The 26,839-nt window shown below is 45.6% G+C and overlaps 1 protein-coding gene across 26 annotated transcripts in view; it reads left to right on the forward strand.

The window, feature by feature from the left end:
• LOC110502853 (myocardin-related transcription factor A) overlaps positions 1-26,839 on the forward strand; it is a 61,362-nt gene that overhangs the window by 31,586 nt on the left and 2,937 nt on the right. For 2 of the 26 annotated variants that reach the window (XM_021581191.3, XM_090217412.1), the window contains exons 4-17: positions 16,265-16,330; positions 17,835-17,890; positions 18,109-18,184; positions 18,606-18,773; positions 19,289-19,449; positions 19,585-19,719; positions 19,845-20,092; positions 20,655-20,823; positions 21,086-22,468; positions 22,759-22,971; positions 23,080-23,196; positions 25,997-26,146; positions 26,299-26,388; positions 26,618-26,678. In XM_021581191.3, coding sequence (XP_021436866.2) covers positions 16,265-16,330; positions 17,835-17,890; positions 18,109-18,184; positions 18,606-18,773; positions 19,289-19,449; positions 19,585-19,719; positions 19,845-20,092; positions 20,655-20,823; positions 21,086-22,468; positions 22,759-22,971; positions 23,080-23,196; positions 25,997-26,146; positions 26,299-26,388; positions 26,618-26,678 — 3,093 coding nt within the window. Of the gene's footprint in view, positions 1-974; positions 1,275-3,438; positions 4,258-15,929; positions 16,331-17,834; positions 17,891-18,108; positions 18,185-18,605; positions 18,774-19,288; positions 19,450-19,581; positions 19,720-19,844; positions 20,093-20,654; positions 20,824-21,085; positions 22,469-22,758; positions 22,985-23,079; positions 23,197-25,996; positions 26,147-26,298; positions 26,389-26,617; positions 26,679-26,839 lie in introns of those variants that run through there. The other 24 variants (XM_021581192.3, XM_090217413.1, XR_016491107.1 and 21 more) reach the window with 17 other exon arrangements.

Below are 26,839 nucleotides of genomic sequence, written 5' to 3' on the forward strand. Positions count from 1 at the left end.
GCTGCCAATGACTGGAACAAATTACAAAAATCACTGAAGCTGGAGACTCATATCTCCCTCACTAGCTTTAAGCATCAGCTGTCAGAGCAGCTCACAGAGCACTGCACCTGTACATAGCCCATTATTTATCTTGCTCCTTTGCACCCCAGTATCTCTACTTGCACATTCATCTTCTACACATCTACCATTCCAGTGTCTAATTGCTATATTGTAATTACTTTGCCACCATGGCCTATTTATTGCCTTACCTCCCTTATCTAAACTCATTTGCACTCACTGTATATAGATTTTTATTTTTTCTACTGTATTATTGACTGTGTTTTTATTCCATGTGTATGTGTCGAACTGCTGTGCTTTATCTTGGCCAGGGCGCAGTTGTAAATGAGAACTTGTTCTCAACTAGCCTACCTGGCTAAATAAAGGTGGGAATTTTTGTTTTGTTTTTTGCTAATAGGCGCGAATCAGACAGGTGTCTTGTGCACCATAAAAATGTGACTGCTCATCTAAAGAAAACTCGGTCGACCAATAGCCTGACGACCAGTTGACTAAATGGGGTCAGCCCTAATGGAGAGAGTGGGAGAATCAGGGTATAATAATGCCTTTTGAGATAATCTAGAACTTAGAGGCGTAGGGGGTTTGAAAGAGGAGGCGGCTAGGAGGAGGAGGAGTGGGGAATGAAAAGGAGTCAATCAAAATATGCAGAATTGCATAACTCTGTAGAGGGAAGGAAAGAGAGGGAGATAGGAAAACCGCTAGAGACTGGAGGGGAGAAGTGTTAATGTTTGAGAGGCCGAAAGGGGACCTGTGATGAAGATCAGATCGGCAAGCACCAGTGTTTTCCCTTGTTTTCTGCCTGAGCAACAAGAGCAGTGAGTCACATTCTGCCTGCAAGCCTGCCTTTTTAAAGAAAAAAAAGTAGGAGTCGCCCCAGAGAGGTTAAGAACTCAGGGCTGGACTTGGATTGAATCCAAGGAGCAATAAGATAGAAAATCTCACTGCCTCACACACAGTCCTACACACACCCTTTCTGTCAGGGTGTCCACACACTCACAGACAGGCACAGCAGGCTAGGGTTGGGTGCAGCCAGTGTTTAGAAGACGCTGTGTTTGTGGATCTTGTGTAGAAATCCTGCTACAGAGAAGGGCGGCTTCAAACTTTCTTGTTCTGCCGGTAGCCTCTCTTTCCTGATGTTCTCTTTGGAGTATGGATCGCTAGAATTTAAGGGAGGTTGTACTTAATCCTTCTAGTGAAGAGGGACATGGCTATACAGTCAGGTAAAGATCTCTCTCTTTGCTGAGTATTTGTTTATATCAGCTTTTTGTTGTGGGTGTTGTCACTGTGTGTGTGTGTGTGTGTATGCGCGTGTCATAGCGGCAGTTTAACTTTAACGGAGTGTTATATGTTAATGGCCAGGCCCTCCATTGTGTGAAGTATTTATTCCTCTGTCACAGCTTCACAGCCGCTCTGTAGGCCAATTGAACAGAGGAAAATAACTGTAATCACACTGCCGTAGCCAGACAGCATTATTTTGGTTTTACACCATCATTTGACGCAAATATAAAATGAGAACATGTATTTCCATTAGATTTCCATCACATGACGAGGTAAATGAATGAATGAATGAATGAATGCAATTCTGGCATGTGTGCCTGTATGCTCTGGTGTTTTCTGTGGTAAAGTAACCTGACAACTATCCTACCTGATTGAAAGAAGAAAGATCACGCTGTAAAAGAAGCCCAGATGTGGCAGGGGAGCCCGGAGCTGGGGTGCCCTGGAGGGGCTTCCCCGCTAAGAGGGGGGCTGGGGTGGGTTGAGCTGGGCTGGGATGGATGGACATGTGGATGGGCAAGTCAGTGGGGATGATGGATTTGACTGTTCTCTGAGACAACAGCACTTCATTGAAAGCAGTTGGCCTGGCTATGACTGTCCTCTCCCGCAGGATAGATCTGGGAAACTGATCCATGTCCCAGCTTTTCTGACTGTTGTGAAATTTGGGTTGGGACTGCAGAGCACAGATGAGCTAGACCTGCAACCCCCAGAGAGGTTGTTTGACTGGCTGGCTCCTTGGTGTTGTGGAGCCCAGCCCAGCTCAGGGTTTGTCATGTTAAGCATGCTAACTCCAGGGTTGTTTAGGGTGTGATTGACTGGGACTGTCTGGACAGTCTGGCAGGGCAGGTCGTCAGTCTTCTCTTGTCTGTCACACCTGGCAATAGAGCAAGGTGGGGTATGTTAACGCATGACTAAAGGTGTGGCTCAGGGGTCTAAACTTCTAGAGCTTGGAGAGAATGGGGGGAATAGTCATCGGGTTCTTTCAGAAAATATTCTGTCCGTTTAACACTTCTTCTCCCTGTGCAGTGCAAGCCTAGGGGTTTTTCATGGTTAGAGGAACAACATTTATTTGGGGATATCAATTCTTAGAGCCCACCTGCGGTTAGGGCATTCCATTAATGTCATCCATGTGAAAAGGGACGTTATTATTTGTAGGCTTCAGGCTACATAATTACATAAATGTACACAAAAACACACGTTGTATGGAAACTTGGAAAGTACCCTAGAGATGTCCCTCTCCCACATTCTGTCCCCCTCTCACATTGCTCTCCGTGTGGGAACTGTGTGATCGGCGGCAGCCTGGAGGCTGTGAAGATTTATAGCAGTGGTAGGCTGTGGAGGAGCTGTGTGATTGAGTTTATGTAATTTGGAGGGAAGAGTGCCAGCAGCCTGGCAGGGATAGGAGGAGGAGAGGAGAGAAGGGATGAAACAAAGAGAGGAGAGCAGGAAAGGGTTGAGGAAAGAGGTCCTAGAGGGGTTTCTGCTTAGCTAATGCAGGTGAGACACACCACTGTTTCTGTCATCCATAGATTTTCAAGCAGATTTAAGTCAAAACTGTAACTAGGCCACTCAGGAACATGCAATGTCTTCTTGGTAAACAATTCCAGTGTTGATTTTGTTTTAGGTTGTTGTCCTGCTGAAAGGTGAATCTGTCTCCCAGTGTCTGTCGGAAAGCAGACTGAACCAGGGTTTCCTTTAGGATTTTACCTGTACTTAGCTCTATTCCGTTTATTTGTATCCTTAAAATACTCCCTAGTCCTTGCCATTGACAAGCATACCCATAACATGATGCAGCCATCACCATGCTTGAAAATATAAAGAGTGGTACTCCGTGTTATGTTGGATTTGCCCCAAACATAATGCTTATTATTCAGGACATAAAGTTAATTTCTTTGGGGGGGTAAGACGCTACAAGCTTGGCACACTGATATACGTCATCAGAGCGTGCAACAGAACATTGAACTGTCTACACTCAATTTGTTGTTTATATTAAAACATTTAAATTAAATCGATTTTAATTCGAACTAAAGATTTGTTGCTAAGGATTCCACGACACGCTTATCCTTTACGGCTGGGACTGCAAGCTTGTGTTCCATTTTTTTTTTGCAGGGATTCCGCGAGTGCAAGCTGGCTGTACTACAGACACCTGTCCTCGTCGTGGCTCATTGTTATCTTTTCGTAAAACAACTGCTTGCAGTAAAGAGCCAACCTGGATACTTAAGGAGATCCTGAGGGAAATCGCAGAGTACCAACAGCTTTACGCTATGGAGGAACAACATACTCCATCATGGAAAGATCCGACCACCTCACAAAATAACTTTAACCCGACAAAAAAAGAAAAACAGATTCATCTACAGACACGGGTGATTTACTTACCGTTGAAGTAGAGGCTAGTGCTCTGACTGGAATCCATGCAACACTGGAAAAATTGTGTGAGGAGGTAGCAGGGCTGAGGGGGAGTTTGGAGTTTAGCCAGAGTGAAATTCTCACGCTCCAAGGAGAAAATATGGCACTCACAGCCAAGATTCCAGCATGGATTGTCTACTCAGGGAAAACAGGGTGATGATGGAGTCGCTACTAGACATACAAAGTTGTGGCATGCGTGAAAATATATTTTTTCTGGGATTCCTGAGGACGCATCCAATAATCCAGAGGGCGCGATCAGGGAATTCATGCAATCCGCCTTGAAACTTCCTATAGAGACTAAACGAGGTGGCTTTTCACCGAGTACACAGACTTGGAGCGACAAGAGCAAGGGTCCCTGACCGATCATCGCAAAATTTGAACACTACCAACAAAAGGAGCTGTTCAAAAGCAGGGGAAGGGAGCTACAAGGGACGACTTATGGTCCCATTGACCAATTTCCAAGGGAGAGAAATGAATGTCGTATGAGACTGTATCCGGTACAAAGGCAGGAAAGGGAGAAGGGTAAGCGTGCCTTTCTCATTGTGGACAAACTCTATATAGATGGACAGCTATTCCGAGACAGCTCCATAACACTGACTGTACTAAATTCTACAGGGACTTCAGGTTACGAAAAAAAGAAAGTATGGGAACTGTAAATATATCTGAACAAACACGTACTCAATTACATGCTCGCTTACACATACGGACTTACACACACACACACACACACACCTTATCTCGCTCTCTTCTCTCACTCTCTTTTCTCTTCTGTCTCTGTTGTCAAACTGTTTTGTAATTTAATGTTTATTGTTGATTGTTATTGTTGATTTTTTATGTATTTGTCTACAAGTTTATATACAGTGGGAAGAACAAGTATTTGATACACTGCCGATTCTGCAGGTTTTCCTACTTACAAAGCATGTAGAGGTCTGTCATTTTTATCACAGATACACTTGAACTGTGAGAGACGGAATCTAAAACAAAAATCCAGAAAATCACATTGTATGATTTTTAAGTCATTCATTTGCATTTTATTGCATGACATAAGGTCTGTGAGAGCTGGAATTGGTGGCTGACTAAATACTTTTTTGCCCCACTGTATATGATGAACAGAGCGTATCAGTAGCGTAAAAGAGGGGGTGGTGGGTGGCGGGATACAATGCAGATAGCCCGGTTAGCCAATGTGCGGGAGCACTGGTTGGTCGGCCCAATTGAGGTAGCATGTACATGAATCTATAGTTAAAGTGACTATGCATATATGATAAACCGAGAGTAGCAGCAGCATAAGAAGAGTGGTTGGGGGGTAGCACACAATGCAAATTGTCTGGGTAGCCATTTGATTGCCTGTTCAGGGGTCTTATGGCTTAGGGGTAAAAACTGTTGAGAAGCCTTTTTGTCCTAGACTTGGCACTCCAGTACCGCTTGCCATGCAGTAGAAGAGAGAACAGTCTATGACTGGGGTGGCTGGGGTCTTTGACAATTTTTAGGGCCTTCCTCTGACACCGCCTGGTGTAGAGGTCCTGAATGACAGGCAGCTTAGCCCCAGTGATGTACTGGTCCGTACGCACTACCTTCTGTAGTGCCTGGCGGTCAGAGGCCGAGCAATTGCCGTACCAGGCAGTGATGCAACCAGGCAGGATGCTCTCGATGTTGCAGCTGTAGAACCTTTTGAGGATCTCAGGACCCATGCCAAATCATTTTAGTTTCCTGAGTGGGAATAGGCTTTGACGTGCCCTCTACACGACTGTCTTGGTGTGTTTCGACCATTCTAGTTTGTTGTTGATGTGGACACCAAGGAACTTGAAGCTCTCAACCTGCTCCACCACCCCGTCGATGAGAATGGGGGCGCGCTCGGTCCTCCTTTTCCTGTAGTCCACAATCATCTCCTTAGTCTTGGTTACGTTGAGGGATGGTTGTTATTCTGGCACTACCCGGCCAGATCTCTGACCTCCTCCCTATAGGCTGTCTCGTCGTTGTCGGTGATCAGGCCTACCACTGTTGTGTCGTCTGCAAACTTAATGATGGTGTTGGAGTTGTGCCTGGACATGCAGTCGTGGGTGAACAGGGAGTACAGGAGGGGACTGAGCACGCATCTCTGTAGAGCTCCAGTGTTGAGGATCAGAGCGGGCAGATGTGTTGCTACCTACCCTCACCACCTGGGGGCGGCCCGTCAGGAAGTCCACAATCCAGTTGCAGAGGGAGGTGTTTAGTCCCAGGGTCCTTAGCTTAGTGATGAGCTTTGAGTGTACTATGGTGTTGAACGCTGAGCTGTAGTCAATTAATGGCATTCTCACATAAGTGTTCCTTTTGTCCAGGTGGCAAAGGGCAGTGTGGAGTGCAGTAGAAATTGCATCATCTGTGGATCTGTTTGGGTGGTATGCAAATTAGCGTGGGTCTAGAGTTTCTGGGATAATGGTGTTGATGTGAGCCATTACCAGCCTTTCAAAGCACTTCATGGCTACGGACGTGAGTGCTTACAGGTCTGTAGTCATTTAGGCAGGTTGCCTTTGTGTTCTTGTGCACAAGGACTATGGTGGTCTTCTTGAAACATGTATATATTACAGACTCAATCAGGGACATGTTGAAAATGTCAGTGAAGACACCTGCCAGTTGGTCAGCACATTCCCGCAGCACACGTCCTGGTAATCCGTCTGGCCCCGCAGCCTTGTGTTTGTTGACCTGTTAAAAGGTCTTACTCACGTCGGCTACGGAGAGCGTGATCACACAGTCGTCCGGAACAGCTGATGCTCTCATGCATGCCTCAGTGTTGCTTACCTCGAAGCGAGCATAGAAGGGATTTAGCTCGTCTGGTAGGCTCCTGTCACTGGGCAGCTCGCGGCTGTGCTTCCCTTTGTAGTCTGTAATAGTTTGCAAACATGCACAATCTCTCACCATATAAACTCACTGACACGCCTTTGTGCACTTCATTTGAAAAACATAACTTCAGGTTGGTGCTGAAGATGTAACCGGATATAGCCCTTTTATGTTTTATGCTATCTTTGCTTGTGCCACACGTTGTGATCTAATTGACTTGTTGTAACACTGAAAACACATTGGGGACCGAGGTTAGGTCTGCTGTATAGCAGTAAGGTTAAGTTTCCCTGACACGCTGATATAGGCTGAGGTTAATGTTGCTTTTTTATGCCCCTAGTGGTTTAGTTTCGGATTGAGGGAAGGTAAGCTGATCCTTGATCTGTTCCTACAGGCATCTTATGGTTATGTCCAGATTGAGGAAAAGGTAAACTGATCCCTGATCTGTTCCTACAGGCATCTTATGGTTATGGGTCAGATTGAGGAAAAGGTAAGCGGATCCCTGATCTGTTCGTACAGGCAGCTTCTACCCAGAGCTCCCAATTAGAGGCTGCCCACCGTCTTTTACCATCCTAATGTTATATAAGACTCAACAAGTGAAGACTCAAACAAGAGGAGTATTAAATGGGCAATCTGCAGTTCAAACAATAACAAAGTGAACACCCCACCACTGTGTCACTGCTGAGAGATGGGGCTGGAGAAATGTAACCACTTTCAAATTCACAGACAGAGAGCAATAGATGCAAGGACTGACCATCCGTGATATCAAAAATTATCGTTTTAACCATGTTTTGAGGCTATACAGTGTTTGTTTACAATTATTATTGTTTACCTAGGGAGTTAAGCAAACATGTTTATATTTTGGGTTCTGCTCAGGTTAGACAGTTGAACTAAGCTTATGAAGCATTTATAAGTTATATTCTACAAGAATCAATGGCTATATATCAAAAATGGAAGTAGTAATCACAGATTGGCCTTTCAAGAAGTGATAGTGGTTCTGCAGCGATATTGATCAGAGATGGGGATGGCTGCTCTTCTATAGACACACTCCAGCAGATGTGACTGTATTACTTGTTACTCTAATACTGTACCACTAGTGAGAGTCCAATATATCTACAATAAATACCTTGGATCTAATGCTACAGCAATATACCACAGTGTGGATGGAGTCTGCTTTCTTTGCTGCACCAACTCAGTGAGGAAGAAGAGAAGAGGACAGAGGTGAAGAGATGATTGAGGAAAACACTGGCATAAAAACACATGACTAAAGAGACCTTAACTCTTGTAATTTGATAAATAACCATAACAAAATGAATTTGACTTTGCTGCTCTCTGTTTCTTTTCAATTGTTAGCCTATACGACAGAATGACATGAATCATCCTCTTCTTCCCAAATGAATCAATCTGTTTTCTCTTCGTCACAAGTAACCGGAACCATGTTCCAGACTGCATGCCTGCTGGTGTTTTAGGGGCTGGGACGTAACTGTAAGGGGAATGATATGGCATCTGTTTTCTGTGAATTAGGCTAGGGGCGTATGTGGTGCAGAATGAAGTGATCTCAGATGTCTGTTATATAACAGAACTATTACCAAAGCAGAGCGCCTGGAAAAGGAACCCCCTTTCTCTATTTCCTTTCTCTTTCTCCTCTCCTTGTCTTTCTTTCTCTCTCACTGCTCAAAACCTAACTAGCTGAACTCAGCCTCACCTCATTCCCTCCCTCACTCTCTCCCTTCCTCGCCTTCTCCCTCCCTCCCTCGCCCTCTCTCTCCCTCCCTCCCTCACCCTCTCTCTCCCTCCCTCTCCCTCCCTCACCTCCCTCTCTCCCTTCCTCTCCCTCTCTCCCTTCCTCTCCCTCTCTCCCTCTCTCCCTTCCTCTCCCTCTCTCCCTTCCTCTCCTTTCCTCTCCCTTCCTCTCTCTCCCTCTCTCTCCCTTCCTCTCCCTCTCTCTCCCTTCCTCTCCCTCTCTCTCCCTTCCTCTCCCTTTCTCTCCCTCTCTCTCCCTTCCTCTCCCTCTCTCCCTTCCTCTCCCCCTCTCCCTCTCTCCCTTCCTCTCCCTCTCTTCCTCTCTCCTTTCCTCTCCCTCTCTCCCTTCCTCTCCCTCTCTCTCCCTCTCTCTCCCTCTCTCTCCCTCTCTCTCCCTCTCTCTCCCTCTCTCTCCCTCTCTCTCCCTCTCTCTCCCTCTCTCTCCCTCTCTCTCCCTCTCTCTCCCTCTCTCTCCCTCTCTCTCCCTCTCTCTCCCTCTCTCTCCCTCTCTCTCCCTCTCTCTCCCTCTCTCTCCCTTCCTCGCCCTCTCTCTCCCTCCCTCGCCCTCTCTCTCCCTTCCTCGCCCTCTCTCTCCCTTCCTCGCCCTCTCTCTCCCTTTCTTGCAAAGCCATCGCAAAGCCCTGACCTCAATCCTATAGAAAATTTGTGTCCAGATTTGAAAAAGCGTGTGCGAGCAAGGAGGCCGACAAACCTGACTCAGTTACACCAGCTCTGTCAGGAGGAATGGGCCAAAATTCACCCAGCTTATTGTGGGAAGCTTGTGAAGGCTACCTGTAACGTTTGACCCAAGTTAAACATTTTAAAGGCAGTGCTTCTGACCCACTGGGAATGTGATGAATTAAATAAAAGCTGAAATAAATAATTTCACATTCTTAAAATAAAGTGGTGATCCTGACTGACCCTTAAGAATGTGAATATATCCACAGGGAATTTTTACAAGGATTAAATGTCAGGAATTGTGAAAAAGTGAGTTTAAATGTATTTGGCTAAGGTGTATGTAAACTTACAATTTCAACTGTACCTTGTCACATCACAACTGATTGGCTCAAACGCATTAAGAAGGAAACAATTCCACAAACTAACTTTTACCATGGTTGGTCCTGATCGGTCCCTGGATGGGAGACTAAGATGCTGCAGGAAGTGGTGTTGGAGGGCCATTAGGATGCACCCTTTCCTCTGGTCAAATAAATATCCCAATGCCCCAGGGCAGTGATTTGGGGACATTGCCCTGTGCAGGGTGCCATCTTTCGGATGGGACGCTAAATGGCTGTCTGACTCTGTGGTCCCTAAAGATCCCATGGCACTTATCGAAGTAGGTGTTCTAACCCCGGTGTCCTGGCTAAATTTCTAATCTGTCCATCATACCATCACAGTAACCTAATCATCCCCAGCTTACAATTGTCTCATTCATTCCCCTCATCTCCCCTGTAACTATTCCCTGGGTTGTTGCTGTAAATGAGAATGTGTTCCCAGTAAACTTACCTGGTAAAATTATTTTTTGATTATTTAAAAAAAGTTATTTCATTCTTTCGATGTCTTCACTATTATTCTACAATGTAGAAAATAATAAAAATAAAGAAATACCCTTGAGTCAGTGTGTCAACTTTTGACTAGTACAGTACTGTTTGTGGGCATAGATTCAGATTGTAACTGTGAATGAATGGTAACAGCTGCGCGGGAGAACTCTATCACTAACAACACCACGTGCGCGCGCGTGTCGTGACTGAGGTGCCGCAAGCAGAGCAGTCTCTCTCTGGGCTCACCTCTGCTGCTGCCTTCCTTTTTCTCTCATCCCTCGTTCTCTCTCTTTTTCATATTTGGCTTTACCCTGACGATTTCCACCGTCTCATTGGACACCTTTGTAGAGCAGCTCTATCGTTTCTAGCTGACTGTCACGACGAGAGAAAATGAGGGAAGGATGGAGAGACAGAAGAAAATAGACGTTCTGACCTGGAAGACAGAAGATGACAAGCTTTCTTGAATCGAATCACATCCCCTTTTTTGATAAAGTAGCTTGAAAATTCTATCTTAAATTCTGACTGTGCTTGTCAAAAGTTGATTATCTGGACAAGCAATGAATAAGACTAACGTCTTCTCCCTGCCTCAATGTAGGTGAAAGGAAAGTCAATACGATCTTGATTTCGTCGATTGCAGACGAGACCTCTTTAGAGACCCGCCTGCCTTTAGCTCTATATCGGTGGCCACCGCTATATCAGCGTCCATTCAAGACTTGAACGACGACATCACTTTATGAAAATTAATGTTTACAAAGATAATTAATAGCAAGTCTAAATAATAATGCTTGACACCAACCACTTCCTGTCCTTTGAGCCCGCCCCCTTGGACTATGTTCCAATGGGGGAAGAGCTGGACAAGCAAGACTTGAGGATGGACTACGAGAGACAAACTTATCACAGCCTAAAAAAAGGTGGGTGGGGTTAGAAGACGAAAAAAATGTGTGTGGGAGGGGTTGGAAGACTAGAAGGTGGGTGGGGTTAGACGACTAAAAGAAGGTGGGTGGGTGGGGTTAGACGACTAAAAGAAGGTGGGTGGGTGGGGTTAGACGACTAAAAGAAGGTGGGTGGGTGGGGTTAGACGACTAAAAGGTGGGTGGGAGGGGTTAGAAGACGAACAAAAATGTGTGTGGGAGGGGTTGGAAGACTAAAAGAAGGTGGGTGGGGTTAGACGACTAAAAGAAGGTGGGTGGGTGGGGTTAGACGACTAAAAGAAGGTGGGTGGGTGGGGTTAGACGACTAAAAGAAGGTGGGTGGGTGGGGTTAGACGACTAAAAGGTGGGTGGGAGGGGTTAGAAGACTAAAGAAGGTGGGTGGGTGGGGTTAGATGACAAAGGTGGGTGGGGTTAGACGACTAAAAGAAGGTGGGTGGGTGGGGTTAGACGACTAAAAGAAGGTGGGTGGGTGGGGTTAGACGACTAAAAGGTGGGTGGGAGGGGTTAGAAGACTAAAGAAGGTGGATGGGTGGGGTTAGAAGACTAAAAGAAGATGGGTGGGTGGGGTTAGATGACTAAAAGAAGGTGGGTGGGTGGGGTTAGACGACTAAAAGAAGGTGGGTGGGTGGGGTTAGATGACTAAAAGAAGGTGGGTGGGAGGGGTTAGAAGACTAAAGAAGGTGGGTGGGAGGGGCTAGAAGACTAAAAGAAGGTGGGGGGGGGTTAGATGACTAAAGAAGTTGGGTGGGTGGGGTTAGAAGACTAAAGAAGGTGGGTGGGTGGGGTTAGAAGACTAAAGAAGGTGGGTGGGTGGGGTTAGAAGACTAAAGAAGGTGGGTGGGTGGGGTTAGAAGACTAAACGAAGGTGGGTGGGAGGGTTTAGACGACTAAAAGAAGGTGGGTGGGTGGGGTTAGACGACTAAAAGAAGGTGGGTGGGTGGGGTTAGACGACTAAAAGGTGGGTGGGAGGGGTTAGAAGACTTAAGAAGATGGGTGGGAGGGGTTAGAAGACTAAAATAAGGTGGGGGGAGGGGTTAGATGACTAAACGAAGGTGGGTGGGAGGGTTTAGACGACTAAAAGAAGGTTGGTGGGTGGGGTTAGAAGACTAAAAGAAGGTGGGTGGGAGGGTTTAGAAGACTAAAAGATGGTGGGTGGGAGGGGTTAGAAGACTAAACGAAGGTGGGTGGGAGGGGTTAGAAGACTAAAAGAAGGTGGGTGGGAGGGGTTAGAAGACTAAAAGAATGTAGGCTACCCCAAGATGTTATAATTCAAAAGTTTGTCTAGCACAAGCTTTGGGTTTGGTTCTGTATGGTGACCAGACTTCTGTCAAGCTTCATCCATCCCCTTCTTGCTCCTTTCTTATTGATCCGTGTCGTGAACCATAATAAGTCATTGGCTTCGGTCATTCCTCATATAACTCCCTGGTTGTGGTGTGTAATGATCAAGCTAATGTCCAAATGGTGAGGTCATTGGATGATTACTGTGCTTTCCAAATAGATCTGTTCCAATGGACATGCTAAGTGTTCGGCCATGCCAAGTGTGTGTGCGCATGTGAGTTCATAAGGGAGACTTCTAGCTATGTGTGTGTGGGAAAGGGGAAGGTATACCAAGTCAGTTGCAGAACTGAATGCATTCGACTGAAATGTGTCTTGTGCATTGAACCCAACCCCTCTGAATCAGAGAGGTGTGGGAGGGTGCCTTATTCAACGTCATCAACGTTCTGGGAACAGTTGTTGTTGGGGCTTAATTGCCTTGCTCAATGGCAGAATGTCAGATTTGGGGATTTGAACCAGTGACATTTTGGTTACTCGCCCAACGGTCTTAACCGTGTGTGTGTACGCACGCACGCACGCATGCACGCACAGTAGGTGTGGGCTATGCTGTGCCAGGTCTGAAGGCCCTTTGGTGACAGTGGCAGACATATTTAATTAGACCTAATGACACATGAGCACACTGTTGGCCCTCCTCCCTGTTCTTTTGTCTCTCTTTTTCTCTCTCACACTCTCTCTGCATTCTCTCTCGCTCATCATTCTTCTCTATCTCAATTCAATTTAAGGGCTTTGATGGCGTCGGAAACATATGTTAACATTGTCGAAGCAAGTGAAATAGATAATAAACATTAGTGAAATGAACAATACAAATTTACTGTAAACATTACACTCAGAAGTTCCAAAATAATAGACATTTCAAATTCCATATTTTGTCTGTATAGAGTGTTGTAGCAATGCGTAAATAGTTAAAGTACAAAAGGGAAAATAAATATGGGTTGTATTTACAATGGCGTTTGTTCTTAACTGGTTGCCCTTTTCTTGTGGCAACAGGTCACAAATATTGCCACTGTGATGGCACACTGTGGTATTTCACCCAGTAGATATGGGAGTTGATCAAACTTGGGTTTGTTTCGAATTCTTTGTGGATCTGTGTAATCTGAGGGAAATATGTGTCTCTAATATGGTCATACATTTGGCAGGAGGTTAGGAAGTGCAGCTCAGTTTCCACCTCAATTTGTTGGCAGTATGCACATAGCCTGTCTTTCTGTACAGAACTTTGAGATATCAGCTGATGTACGAAGGGCTATACAAATAAATTTGATTTGATTTTGAGAGCCAGGTCTGCCTACGCGACCATTCTCAGTAGCAAGGCTATGCTCACTGAGTCTGTACATAGTCAGAGCTTTCCTTAAATTCGGGTCAGTCACAGTGGTCAGGTATTCTGCCACTGTACTCTCTGTTTAGGGCCAAATAGAATTCTAGTTTGCTCTCTCTCTGCATTCTCTCTCTCTCTCTTCTCTCTCATCTTTCTTCTCTCTCACTCTGCATTCTCTTATCTTTATTCTCTTTCTCAGTTCATTTTAAGGACTTTTTTGGAATAGGAAATATGTTAACATTGCCAAAGCAAGTGAAGTAGATAATAAACAAAAGTAAAATAAACAATAAAAATTAACATTAAACATTACACTCACAGAAGTTGTAAAATAATAGAAATTTCAAATATCATATGTGCAAATAGTTAAAGTACAAAAGGGAAAATAAATATAAATATGGGTTATACTCTGCATTCTCTCATCTTTCTCTCTCACTTTCTCATCTTCTCTCTCTTCTCTCCTCTCTAACTGTGGATGCCTGGGGCCTGTATTCTAATAAATAGTCTTCTCGTCCTACTTCATCCATGACTACAGCAGATCCAGAGGGATGCTCATGGTGGAACTTACGTACCCCTTGCTTTCAGATATCTGGTCCAGAAGGAATGACGACATGGATGGAAAGGAGAGGTGTGGAAGAGTATTTAGATTTAGGTCTGGACTGAAGGGACAGGGAAGCAGGACACTCACTTAGCCTGAGTCCTTTGAAGAGATGTGTATCTCGTGTCACTCAAACACAAAGTAGTTTAGGTGGTTAGGGGTCAGCAATGGTGGAAAAAGTACCCAATTGTCATACTTGAGTAAAAGTAAAGATATCATAATATAAAATGACTCAAAGTTACCTAGTAAAATACTACTTGAGTAAAAAATCTAAAAGTATTTGGTTTTAAATATACTTAAGTATCAAAAGTAAATGTACTTACTAAAAATACTTATTTATCAAAAGTATAAATCATTTCAAACAAGTTGTAAACAATATAAATAGTAAAGTACAGATACCCCAAAAAACTACTTATTTAGTACTTCAAAGTATTTAAAAGTACTTTACACCACTGGGGGTCAGGTCAGTTGTTCTGACTGGAAGACTGACAAGGACTTGCTTACTTCCCTTAATTGTTGCAAGACTTGCAGTACCAACAATTCTTTCTGCATTATTTACATTGATGGATTGCATACCATAGCTTGGCTTGATAATACAGGCTGCTGTGAGGAATGCATAGTATGGCAGTGGTAAAACAGTCTGCTGACAGAATTACCGCCTGCATCTCTCGCTCTCCCTTTGTCTCTCTCTTTCGCTCTCATCTCCTCCTCTATTTCTCTTTCACACTATCTTTTGCTCTCTTCATCGCTCTTTTTTGGTCGCTCGCTCTCTCACCTCTCTCCCCCTCTCTTTATCTCCTCTATCTCTCTGTTTCGCTCACTTTATCTTTCCATCTCTCCTTGCTCTCTATCTCTTTCGCACTCTTTATCTCTCTCTCTCGCTGTCTTTATCTCTCGCTCTCTATCACCCCCTCTCTTTATCTCCCCCTCTCTTTCACTTTCTCTTTACCTCTCTCTCTCTTTTGCTCTATTTGTCTCTTTTGCACTCTTTCGCTTGCTCTCTCTCTCTTTTGCTCTCTTTATCTCACTTTCTTATCTCCCTTCTCTCTCTTTATCTCCCCCTCTTTTGCACTCTCTCTCTCTTTCACTCTATCTTCCCCAATGTCTCTTTCGCACTCACACTCCCTCTTTTGCACTCTCTCCTCCTCTATCTCTCTCTCACACTATCTCTTTTGCTTTCTCCATATCTCTCTTTCGCTCTCTTTATCGTGCTCTCTTATCTCCCCTCTCTCTATCTCCCCATCTATCTCTCTCTTGCTCTCTTTCACTATCTATCTCCCCAATATATCTTTGGCTCTCTCTTTCACTATCTCTTTATCTCTCTCTAGCTCCCCCTATTTATCTCTTTCACTTTATATATCCTCTATCTCACACTTTCGTGCTCTCTTTCGCTCTCTTATCTCCCCCCATCTCTCTCTTGCTCTCTCTCTTTCTTTCTTTCTTTCTCTATTTATCTCCCCCTATCTCTCATTCGCTCTCTCTAGCCCCCCCCCTCTATCTCTCTCAATTCCATTTTTCAATTTAAGGGGCTTTACACAAAGTGAAATAAACCAGAAGAAATTACAGTAAACATTCCAAAAGAAGAAAGACATTTCGAATGTCTTTGTATATATACAGTGTTGTAACGATGTGCAAATAGTTCAAGAACAAAAGGGAAAATAAGTAAACATAAATATATGTTGTATTTACAATGGTGTTTGTTCTTCACTGGTTGCCCTTTTCTTGTGGCAACAGGTCACAAATCTTGCTGCTGTGATGGCACACTGTGGTATTTCACCCAGTACATAAGGGAGTTTATCACAATTGGGTTTGTTTTCAAATTCTTTGTGGATCTGTGTAATCTCTCTCTCCCTTTATCTTCCCCTCTATCTCTCTTTCGCTCTCTCACACACACACATACATTCTGTGTGGGTTTCTATAAGCACACTGCGCAATCAACAACCGAGAGTTTAGAAACAGGAAGTTTGTAATAAATGCCACCAAACTCCACCCTCCCTTTGCCCTCTGCCACAGCTTTTTTTCAGAGTGAGGGAGGAAACGAAAGAGAATGAAAGAGAGAGTGAGTGGGTTCTGTCCATTGAGTCCTGCTCTAGCTGTCTACTCCAGTGTTTGTTGACACAAGGATACCCTCTGCCGTGCGGATGGACGGTTCAGTGTAGGATGGCAGTCTGGGACTGAAACTCTGGTTTTGAAGAGGTGGTTGTTGTTTCCATGCTGGCAGTTGCTGACTCTCCTCTCTCCCTCTCTCTCTGTTGTCATGCAGTCCTCCAGCTCAAACTACAGCAGAGACGCACCCGGGAGGAGCTGGTCAGCCAAGGGATCATGCCACGTAAGTAGTGCCCAAACTCTCTATTCTTATCTCTAGAGTCTAGACCAGCAAATATAATACTATGTCACCCTCTGCATTCTTGACCAGTACAGTGTCTGTTTCTGGTCCCCTTGGACTGACAGGCCTATTCTGTTGTTGTAATTTGCATTGTGTTGTTGTAATTTGTGTTGTGTTATGTTCTGTGGTGTTGGTGTTATCATCAAGTGGGCCAGCCAGCTTCCCCTTCTGTGTCCACTTCCTGTTATGTGTTCTCTTCAGCAGCTGAAGAGACTGAGGAGACTCAGTGTTCAGCTGTTGGTAGGAGGAAGTGCATGGGCTACTTCTTACAGGAGAGAGGCACTGATTGCGTTGCGTTGTGCCTAAGAACAGCCCTTAGCTGTGGTTAATTGTTTACGTGTCTAACCTGGCCATAAAATGGGCCTCTCTCTCCCATGTGCTCCCAGTCTTATACACAACAACAACGGGCCAGGAGAACTAGGTGTCTCTATGGTGGCCTGGCTCAGACATACAGGACTTGATTCCAGATTAGTCCAGATTACTGAGGGTCAGGTTGTCTTCTTGTGGAGGAGGAGGCATTACCAACCAGCCTTTTAAAAGGGACTTCTTATGACAATGGCCCAAAGCTATAGCAGAACTGCTTTACCGTCAAGGCTCTGTAGAGTTAATAGACCGTAATGTGCTCACACCATGGATTTGCAGTTGGTGCTATAAAGCAGACTGAATTACAGAGAAGGCTGGATCCTCCATGTTCCATTTGCATGTATTTGTAGGCAAAAGTCGACTTGATTTGATTAGTTACATCACAGGAATCCAAGGCCAATATTTAGGCATGCCAGTCTGCGACCCTCTTATTTGACCTTCCGTAAGCCAGCATTGCGTCCCTCAATAAACATGCACACACACGTCACTGTTTGACAGTTGAGCTGATTTAAGGTTTCACATTGGGCAAAAGGTGATGATGAAATCTTCAGTGTCCCTCCAACATCCTCTTCAACAATCCAGTTGGTGTGTGTTGGTGCGCACGTCTTTGTGTTTTCCAACTTCTGAATGATGTGACACACAGGGGCATGCTGAAGACCCATACAGTTGAAGAGAGTGATAAGTGTAGATATCTTTCTCAGAAAGTCAACCCATCACTTTCTCTCAGCTTTCACGTCCTCCTTAAATCTCCTGGCTGTAATTCACATCTTTATTGATAATTCTATGGGTTCCCCTGCGTACACCTCTCTTATACTATAGCAAGCTGTTCCTCCTTCACTGTTCTGCTGAAACAGGTCACTTACTAGTCAAGACAAAAACATACTGTTCTGTTTTCTGTTATTACTGTTTGGTGGATAGAACGCCAGTGACTTTTTCATATAGAGAGTTCTGCTTTGTGCATGTGTTCCTCAGTATCAGCTCTCACACTGTCTCCACTAGTGCTTTGCTCTGTACTCATTTGTTGGGGTTTTCATTCACGGTCGTTCCCTCTCCTTAATTGTTTTCTCTCTTTCCCTCACCGCAGCACTGAAGAGTCCGGCTGCCTTCCACGAGCAGCGGAGGAATCTGGAGAGAGCCAGGGTAAGTCTAGTAGTCTCTCCATCACTGTTTTTTCTCTTTTTAGTTCAACAAGTGCAGTCTTTGTTGAAGTGCATCTTCTCCCTCTCTCGCTTCTTTCTCCATCTCCTGTCCCTTTCTCCTACCCTCTACTGTTCCCTTCTCCCTCCCTCTCCTGTCCCTTTCTCTTTTCCCCCCTCTCCCTCCCCCCTCTCATCCATCTCTCCTCTCCTCTCTTCCAGACTGAGGACTATCTGAAGAGGAAGATCAGGAGTCGTCCTGAGCGCTCAGAGCTGGTCAGGATGCACATACTGCAGGGTGAGTCACAGCGCCCCCTCGCAGATCACCACAGAACTACACCCCCACACATTACTTCTCTAGAGGCAGTGAGCCAAATATACCGCATCTGTTTGTGCTGATCTACACTGAACAAAAATATAAACGCAACATGTAAAGTGTTGGTTCCATGTTTCATGAGCTGAAATAAAAGATACCAGAAATGTTCCATACACACACAAACCTTATTTCTAAAAAATGATGTGCGTATGGAAGATTTGTTTACATTCCTGTTTGTGAGCGTTTCTCCTTTGCCAAGATAATCCATACCCCTGACAGGTGTGGCATATCAAGAATCTGATTAAACAGCATGATCGTTGGAGCTGCCTCCAATGTCGTTTTAGAGAATTTATCTAACCGGCCTAATACGGTGTGTTTTTGTTCCTCTTCTCTCTTCACGCAGAGACGTCAGCAGAGCCGTCTCTGCAGGCCAAGCAGCTGCAGCTGAAGAGGGCCAGGCTGGCTGATGACCTCAATGATAAGATCTCCCACAGACCTGGTCCTATAGAGCTCATCCACAAGAACATCCTGCCTGTCGACCTGGACTGTCGTCTGCAGCACTCACTACTGGGTATGAACACACACTGTCCACTGCAATACACACACTGTCCACTGCAATACACACACACAACAACACCTTAGTCAACTGGGTAGGAGCGTCCTTCCTGTGCACAGTCCACTGCAACACGTTTACTGGCCAGGTGAATTAGTCCCTCACTTAGACAAATGTACCCAACCACTCCCAAACGCCCTTATCTTCAATTAATCACTTTTCATGGTTCACATTCAAATGTTCCTCAAATGTTATCTTTGCAATGCATCAATGTCACAATACTGGACTGGTGTGGGGACATTGTTATTGCTAAATCCTTGTGCTGGAGAGACTGTGACCACTTCCATCATTAGTCATTCTGGTTTGGCCATCGCCTCTTTTTCGTATTACCAATTACTATTCCCTCTGTTTTGAAATACAGTTGTTTGTTGTAGTGAGACTCAACCTCACAACTAATCAACTTGTTGTTGGAGACAATAATTTGTTTGGCGAGAAGAATGGCAAAATAGAGGTTTAATAAATGTCTCTCTCAGATTCTCCAAAGGGTGCAGGAGAATCCTCATTGGACGAGGACAGCAGTGATGCATTTTCTCCGGATACGCTAGCCAATCACGACTCTCCACTGGGTCCACTCTCTCAGATGTCCCCCTCTGACATGCTCACTCAGAAAAAGGACATGTCCCCCTCACAGCTAGTAGGTTGAAGTCTTATTTTTGAACAGTACGAATAGCCACATAATGGAGATAGCCACTGGTATTCCTGCAAGTTACATAGACAAGTAATCACAGGAGTTGTCCCATTATTGACACTTAAACTGACCAATCAGAAGTTTTCTCAGTTCCTTACCCAGGTCCCACCACCACCTCCGCTGTTGGTGAATGGCCAAGACTCATTGCCACCACAGAAGCTGACCAATGGGACAGTGATGTCGGGAGCTTCCCGCCCTGCTACTGGTCAGACCAAGGTGAGAGACATCCCCTGTGTCCAGTATTAAATGAAATGTAATACTTTGTGTATACATGCAATCATATCTTACTTACTATTTCTTTCTCTCTCTCTCCCCATCTCCCACTCTTCCACCACTCCCAGTCGAAACCCAGTTTGGAGCGGCCCCCCCAGAGGCCTAAGAAGGCCAAAGACAACAAGCCCAAGGTGAAGAAGCTCAAGTACCACCAGTACATCCCTCCGGACCAGAAGGCTGACCGGGAGCCTCCCCCTCAGCTGGACTCCACCTACACCAAGATCCTCCACCAGCAGCAGCTGTTCCTCCAGCTGCAGATTCTCCACCAGCAGCAGCAGCACTATAACTACCACACCATCCTCCCAGCACCACCCAAGTGAGTGTGTGGGGTAAAAAGGTGTAAGTAGGGTGGGGTAAAAAGGTGTAAGTAGGGTGGGGTAAAGAGGTGTGAGTGTGTGGGGTAAAGAGGTGTGAGTGTGTGGGGTAAAGAGGTGTGAGTGTGTGGGGGAAAGAGGTGTGAGTGTGGGGGAAAGAGGTGTGAGTGTGGGGGGAAAGAGGTGTGAGTGTAGGGGGAAAGAGGTGTGAGTGTGGGGGGGAAAGAGGTGTGAGTGTGGGGGGGAAAGAGGTGTGAGTGTGGGGGAGAAAGAGGTGTGAGTGTGGGGGGGAAAGAGGTGTGATTGTGGGGGGGAAGAGGTGTGAGTGTGGGGAGTCCCCACAAGAATAGTAAACAAACAAAAATTTGACCAACTGGGGACATTTTGTTGGTCCCCACGAGCTCCTAAACCTAATTCTAAACCTAAGCTATGGTTAAGGTTAGGCTTAAAGTTAGGGTACGGGTTAAAATAATAGGATTTTGAACTGAATTGTATGGCCCCTTAAGGTTAGCTGCATAAGACTGTGTGTGTGGACTGACTCATCTGTTGTTTCACTCTCCTCAGACCACCTGCAGAGCAACCACCTTCAACCAACCCCGCCCCTTCCCTTTTGCGCAGTGTTCCCCCGACGACCCCTGCCCCTTCCAATCCGAATGGGTCCAGTCGTCAGAGCCAAACCCCTGTGGGAGGAACCAAACCTTTGATGCTACCAGCCAACCTGGATGACTTCAAAGTGAGTAGATAGGTGGATACATAGAAAAATAATTATACTTTTGTGTGTAGACACTAGCTACTGGGAATGTATTTATTTCAGATCAGTGTAGATAAAGAAAGGGAGATTAGAAGAGAACCACAGACTATTGATATGCACTTTTGGAGGGAGGGAGGGAGGGAGGGAGGGAGGGAGGGAGGGAGGGAGGGAGGGAGGAAGGGAGGGAGGGAGTGAGTGAGATGTAATGGATCAGAATCATAACTGTACTTCTTCTCTCCTCCAGGTTGCTGAGCTGAAACAGGAGCTGAAACTACGGTGTCTGACCGTGTCTGGTACCAAGATGGATCTGATCGAGAGGCTGAGGAACTACCAGGAGCAGAACGGTTTAGATCGAGCTGGTGTTACTGCTACTGTAACCCCTAAACCCAGCCAACCAACCCCACCGCACGCCTCAACCCAACCTGCTGGCTCCATCAGCCCTGCCCCCCCCCAGGCCGGAACTAATCCGCACACCCACCATTCAGGAGAGGCAACAGGAAAGATACCCGCTTTCTCATTGGCTCAGAGTGCCGCTCCGGCCTGTATTTTGAGGTTTGGCAGTACGAGCTCCTCCCCTCCAGTCTCCCCCACCCCGTCAGAACGGTCTCTGGCGGTGATGAGCCCTGACGAGACCAGCTGTAATGGAGACGTGTTCGGGGAGATGGTGAGCTCTCCCCTGACCCAGCTCAGCCTGCACCCCTCTCCACAGCACCACTCCCCAGCCTCCATCAAAGAGGAGAACCAGGGTCACTTATCCACCTGCAGCCTCTCCCAGTCCCGTCATTCTCCCACCGAGCTTCAGCCTGCCGCCCCACCTCAGGAGCCCCTAGCCGGGGCAACCATGGAGGCCTCCCCCTTGGACAAGGACCAGATGCTTCAGGAGAAGGACAAGCAGATTGAGGAGCTGACACGCATGCTGAGGCAGAAACAGAGGTTGGTGGAGAACCTGCGCTCCCAATTGGAGCAGGGGAAACAGACTGGAGCAGTGAGAGAGATGGAGGGAGTACAGGGAGTGGTGGTGAACGGTTATGCCCAGGAGGCCCAAACCACCCCCATCAAAGCCTCTACCATCCCACATCTCTCTCTCACCAACACAGACATGGTGAGGGTCAAGAAGGAGGTAGACACAGAAGAAGGGATGGAGGGAGTGGACGAGGCTCAGCCGACACAGTGCTCTCAGCAGACCCTGCTCAAACTGCAGCAGATTCCCCGGATACAGGTTGAACAACAGACACAACAAATACTACAGACACAACAACTGAAACAACAGCAGGCACAACAACCACAGATACAACTACTACAGACACACTCACAACAACAACAACAACAACAGACACAACAGCATTCCAAACAACTCCAGCAACAACAGGCACAGCAGATGCAGCAGCAGACGACTTCGGCCCAGTTGTTATTCCAGCAACAGCTGATCATCCAGCAGAAACAGCTCCAGCTGCAGGACAAACAGCTGCAGGCCAAACAGCTGCAGGCCAAACAGCTGCAGGACAAACAGCTGCAGGCCAAACAGCTGCAGGCCAAACAGCTGCAAGTACTGCAGAGGAAGCAGCAGAGACAGTACCAGAGACAGCAGCAGAACAAACAACTGAGTCAGACAGTCACCCCACAACAGGTACATTCAATCATTACAGCTCTCGATCGTACAGTCTGTAGATCTACAGTATAGGAATACACACCGCTGACAGTCGCCACACATCAGGTCCATATTTTATATTTAACGGAATAAACTTGTCTGAAACCTGAAGACTTCAGCTCAACAGGCAAACAGTTTGTCAAGCAGGAGACACAGGTTTCAAACCTAGTCGAAACTAGTCTCTTCCCCTTCTCTATTGGGTCATTATCATTGGCTCGTGTCTGGGCCCTCTGTTTGAATATGCCTCTTTCCTACTCTATTCTCTTCAGGTCACTCCAGTCTTCATCAGCCAACAGAATGGCACCCAGGTCCCCGCCCAGGCCTTCTCATTGGACCTCCTCAAATCGGGCACCACGCCCACCCTGGTCACCGACGGCAATGGCAACCACTACCTGATAGCACTGACCAATAACAGTGCAGAGGGCCAAAACGGTGTGACCTCATTGGGCAAAACCAGTGGATCGCAACGCATCACACTGCAGGTTCAGTTACACTGTAAATCTGCTATTAAGTGTTACAGGTCTCTATATTGGTGAAATGATTGTGTAAGATGGTATCACAGTGCAGTAAAGTTGCCCTTTTTACTCTAGAGATTGCAGTCAACTCCAAGTAAGCTCCCAAGCCAATTGCCAGCTGAGATGCTGAGCCCCGATACCCAATCAAAACAACAGTTACAACCAGGCCCTGTCAACCAGTCTATCAAAAAGGTATTAAAATGACAAAACATTGTAACAGAAACAAGGTTGTCTTACACACACACACACAATATTAGCAGACACCATCTGTAAAAAAGGATAGGGGGTAAACCTGTCCCTCTGAGGACTAAAGTAGTTTGCTGGGTTGGATGCTGTATGGGTGCTGTCTTGACTGACTTGTCACACATCACTGTCAACCAACACACTGGAGATCTTTAGGGTTCTTTAATGGGTAATTGTAGGTAGTGGTTCTACAAGGTAGAAAAAATATATATTTTTAACCTTTTATTTAACTAGGCAAGTCAGTTAAGAACAAATTCTTATTTACCATGACGGCCAAACCCGGACGACGCTGGGCCAATTGTGCGCCGCCCTATGGGACTCCTAATCACTGCCGGTTGTAATACAGCCTGGAATCGAACCAGGGTCTATAGTGACGCCTCTAGCACTGAGATGCAGTGCCTTAGACCGCTGTGCCACTCGGGAGCCCAAAGATACCCCTTTTACATATTTTTGTGTACTATAATAGGTTATGTATGGCTATAGACAGATGGACCTGAAATATGCATACAATATAATCTAAGATATACAGTATATCACAAAAGTGAGTACACCCCTCACATTTTTGTAAATATTTGAGTATATATTTTCATGTGACAACAATGAAGAAATGACACTTTGCTATAATGTAAAGTAGTGAGTGTACAGCTTGTATAACAGTGTACATTTGCTGTCCCCTCAAAATAACTCAACACACAGCCATTAATATCTAAACCGCTGGCAACAAAAGTGAGTACACCCCTAAGTGAAAATGTCCAAATTGGGCCCAATTAGCCATTTTCCCTCCCCAGTGTCATGTGACTCGTTAGTGTTACAAGGTCTCAGGTGTGAATGGGGAGCAGGTGTGTTAAATTTGGTGTCATCGCTCTCACACTCCCTCATACTGACTGATCACTGGAAGTTCAACATAGCACCTCATGGCAAAGAACTCTCTGAGGATCTGAAAAAAAGAATTGTTGCTCTACATAAAGATGGCCTGGGCTATGAGAAGATTGCCAAGACCCTGAAACTGAGCTGCAGCACGGTGGCCAAGACCATACAGCGGTTTAACTGGACAGGTTCCACTCAGAACAGGCCTCGCCATGGTCTACCAAAGAAGTTGAGTGCACGTGCTCAGCGTCATATCCAGAGGTTATCTTTGGTAAATAGACGTATGAGTGCTGCCAGCATTGCTGCAGAGGTTGAAGGGGTGCGGGGTCAGCCTGTCAGTGCTCAGACCATACGCCGTACACTGCATCAAATTGGTCTGCATGGCTGTCGTCCCAGAAGGAAGCCTCTTCTAAAGATGATGCACAAGAAAGCCCGCAAACAGTTTGCTGAAGACAAGCAGACTAAGGACATGGATTACTGGAACCATGTCCTGTGGTCTGATGAGACCAAGATAAACTTATTTGGTTCAGATGGTGTCAAGCGTGTGTGGCGGCAACCAGGTGAGGAGTACAAAGACAAGTGTGTCTTGCCTACAGTCAAGCATGGTGGTGGGAGTGTCATGGTCTGGGGCTGCATGAGTGCTGCCGGCACTGGGGAGCTACAGTTCATTGAGGGAACCATGAATGCCAACATGTACTGTGACATACTGAAGCAAAGCATGATCCCCTTCCTTCGGAGACTGGGCCGCAGGGCAGTATTCCAACATGATAACGACCCCAAACACACCTCCAAGACGACCACTGTCTTGCTAAAGAAGCTGACGGTAAAGGTGATGGACTGGCCAAGCATGTCTCCAGACCTAAACCCTATTGAGCATCTGTGGTGCATCCTCAAACGGAAGGTCTTTAACATCCACCAGCTCCGTGATGTCGTCATGGAGGAGTGGAAGAGGACTCCAGTGGCAACCTGTGACGCTCTGGTGAACTCCATGCCCAAGAGGGTTAAGGCAGTGCTGGAAAATGATGGTGGCCACACAAAATATTGACACTTAGGCCCAATTTGGACATGTTCACTTAAAGGTGTACTCACTCTTGTTGCCAGCGGTTTAGACATTAATGGCTGTGTGTTGAGTTATTTTGAGGGGACAGCAAATTTACACTGTTATACAAGCTGTACACTCACTACTTTACATTATAGCAAAGTGTCATTTCTTCAGTGTTGTCACATGAAAATATATACTCAAATATTTACAAAAATGTGAGGGGGTACTCACTTTTGTGATATAGTGTATATTACCATACAATATACAATACTAATACCTTAATTCAACTCTAATTTTGCCACATAATACAACTCTAAGTTACAAGCAGGCTGTACAATACAACAAACTGCATAGAGTAAATGCAATAATAACAGGACATATTCTTGTATCTCAATCATAAACATAGCTGCAATGAGTGTGTGAACCATAGAAAATAGTTAGCCTGGCTAACGAGCTAGTAGCTAGAAGCATCACCATTGCGAGCAGCATACAGTGTGATAAAACATCACATATTACTCACTATTAGATGCGAGCACAAATAACGTTAAACATGGTGCAACTTGTTGTCTTGTTGCTTCTGTGGCGAACTCACAAACTCTTCAACGCAACTCACTGACGAGGCGGGATTTACCATTAGCATTGCTAAAGAGAAAGTCTCTGATTGGATAGAAAAGGGGTGACTGAGGAGCTGCCAGGCATTCTAACTAAAGGGACTAGGGGTGCGTAGGGAAATACTCAATATGAATGAGGGGCTGTGTTAACAGCTTCTTAAAATGATAACAAAAATCAAGACTGGCCTTATTTAATTTCCTCTTCCTCATACCCCTCGTTCTGGAACAGAAGGCAGGTCTACATCTGGAAACAAATGGCATAACCAATGGGGTGCCAGAGCCCACTCAATCTGTCTCCGCCCCGCCCAATCTCCATCCTTTCTTTGGCGAGGTGTCCAACTTGTCTGAAAGCCAAAGCACCCATCCCCCCTCCCTCAAGGTAAGATATATTCTGCAATGATCATTCATGGCATGTCAACGTCATCTCATATTTGATTTTTCATTCGTCTCCATGTTTTTATTCTTTCTCTGTTGCCTATTTCCTTTCCCCTTCCCTCATCCTTTCTTTGTTCTCTGCTTCCACCGTTTCAGAGAGAAGTGTGTCTGACTTTTGACTGGCACACTTTGTTCATCCCTCCCTCTCCTGAACAGACCTCTTTCTCCTTCACTCCACGCCCTAAAGTATGTCCTTCACTCCTCCCATCTCCCTCTGCCCAACTCCCTCTGCTCATGTTTATTAATGTCTTCTTTTACATCCTCTTTTCTCTACTCGTTTTCTCTGTCCATCTGTTTCGTCTCAAATTTGCTCAAAGTATTTTGGTAATTTTATAGTACTGTACATGTTTGACGATTTTGTTTAAACAATCATGAGTACTGTAAACTGTTCAAAATATATGTCCTCTTCTCCTAGGAGAACGGGCTGAGCAGTCAACAGATGGACGATCTGTTTGACATCCTCTTGAAGAGTGGCGGTAAGAGAACATAGCGATACACACAACATAACACTCACATATACAGCAGTAAAACACACCTACTTGGACACACCTACTCATTCAAGGGTTTTTCTGAATTTTTCACTATTTTCTACATTGTAGAATAATAGTGAAGACATCAAAACTATGAAATGACACAT

Source organism: Oncorhynchus mykiss, chromosome 23, assembly GCF_057628025.1.
Source record: "Oncorhynchus mykiss isolate SJ-2025 chromosome 23, ASM5762802v1, whole genome shotgun sequence".
NCBI classification, from domain to species: domain Eukaryota; kingdom Metazoa; phylum Chordata; class Actinopteri; order Salmoniformes; family Salmonidae; genus Oncorhynchus; species Oncorhynchus mykiss.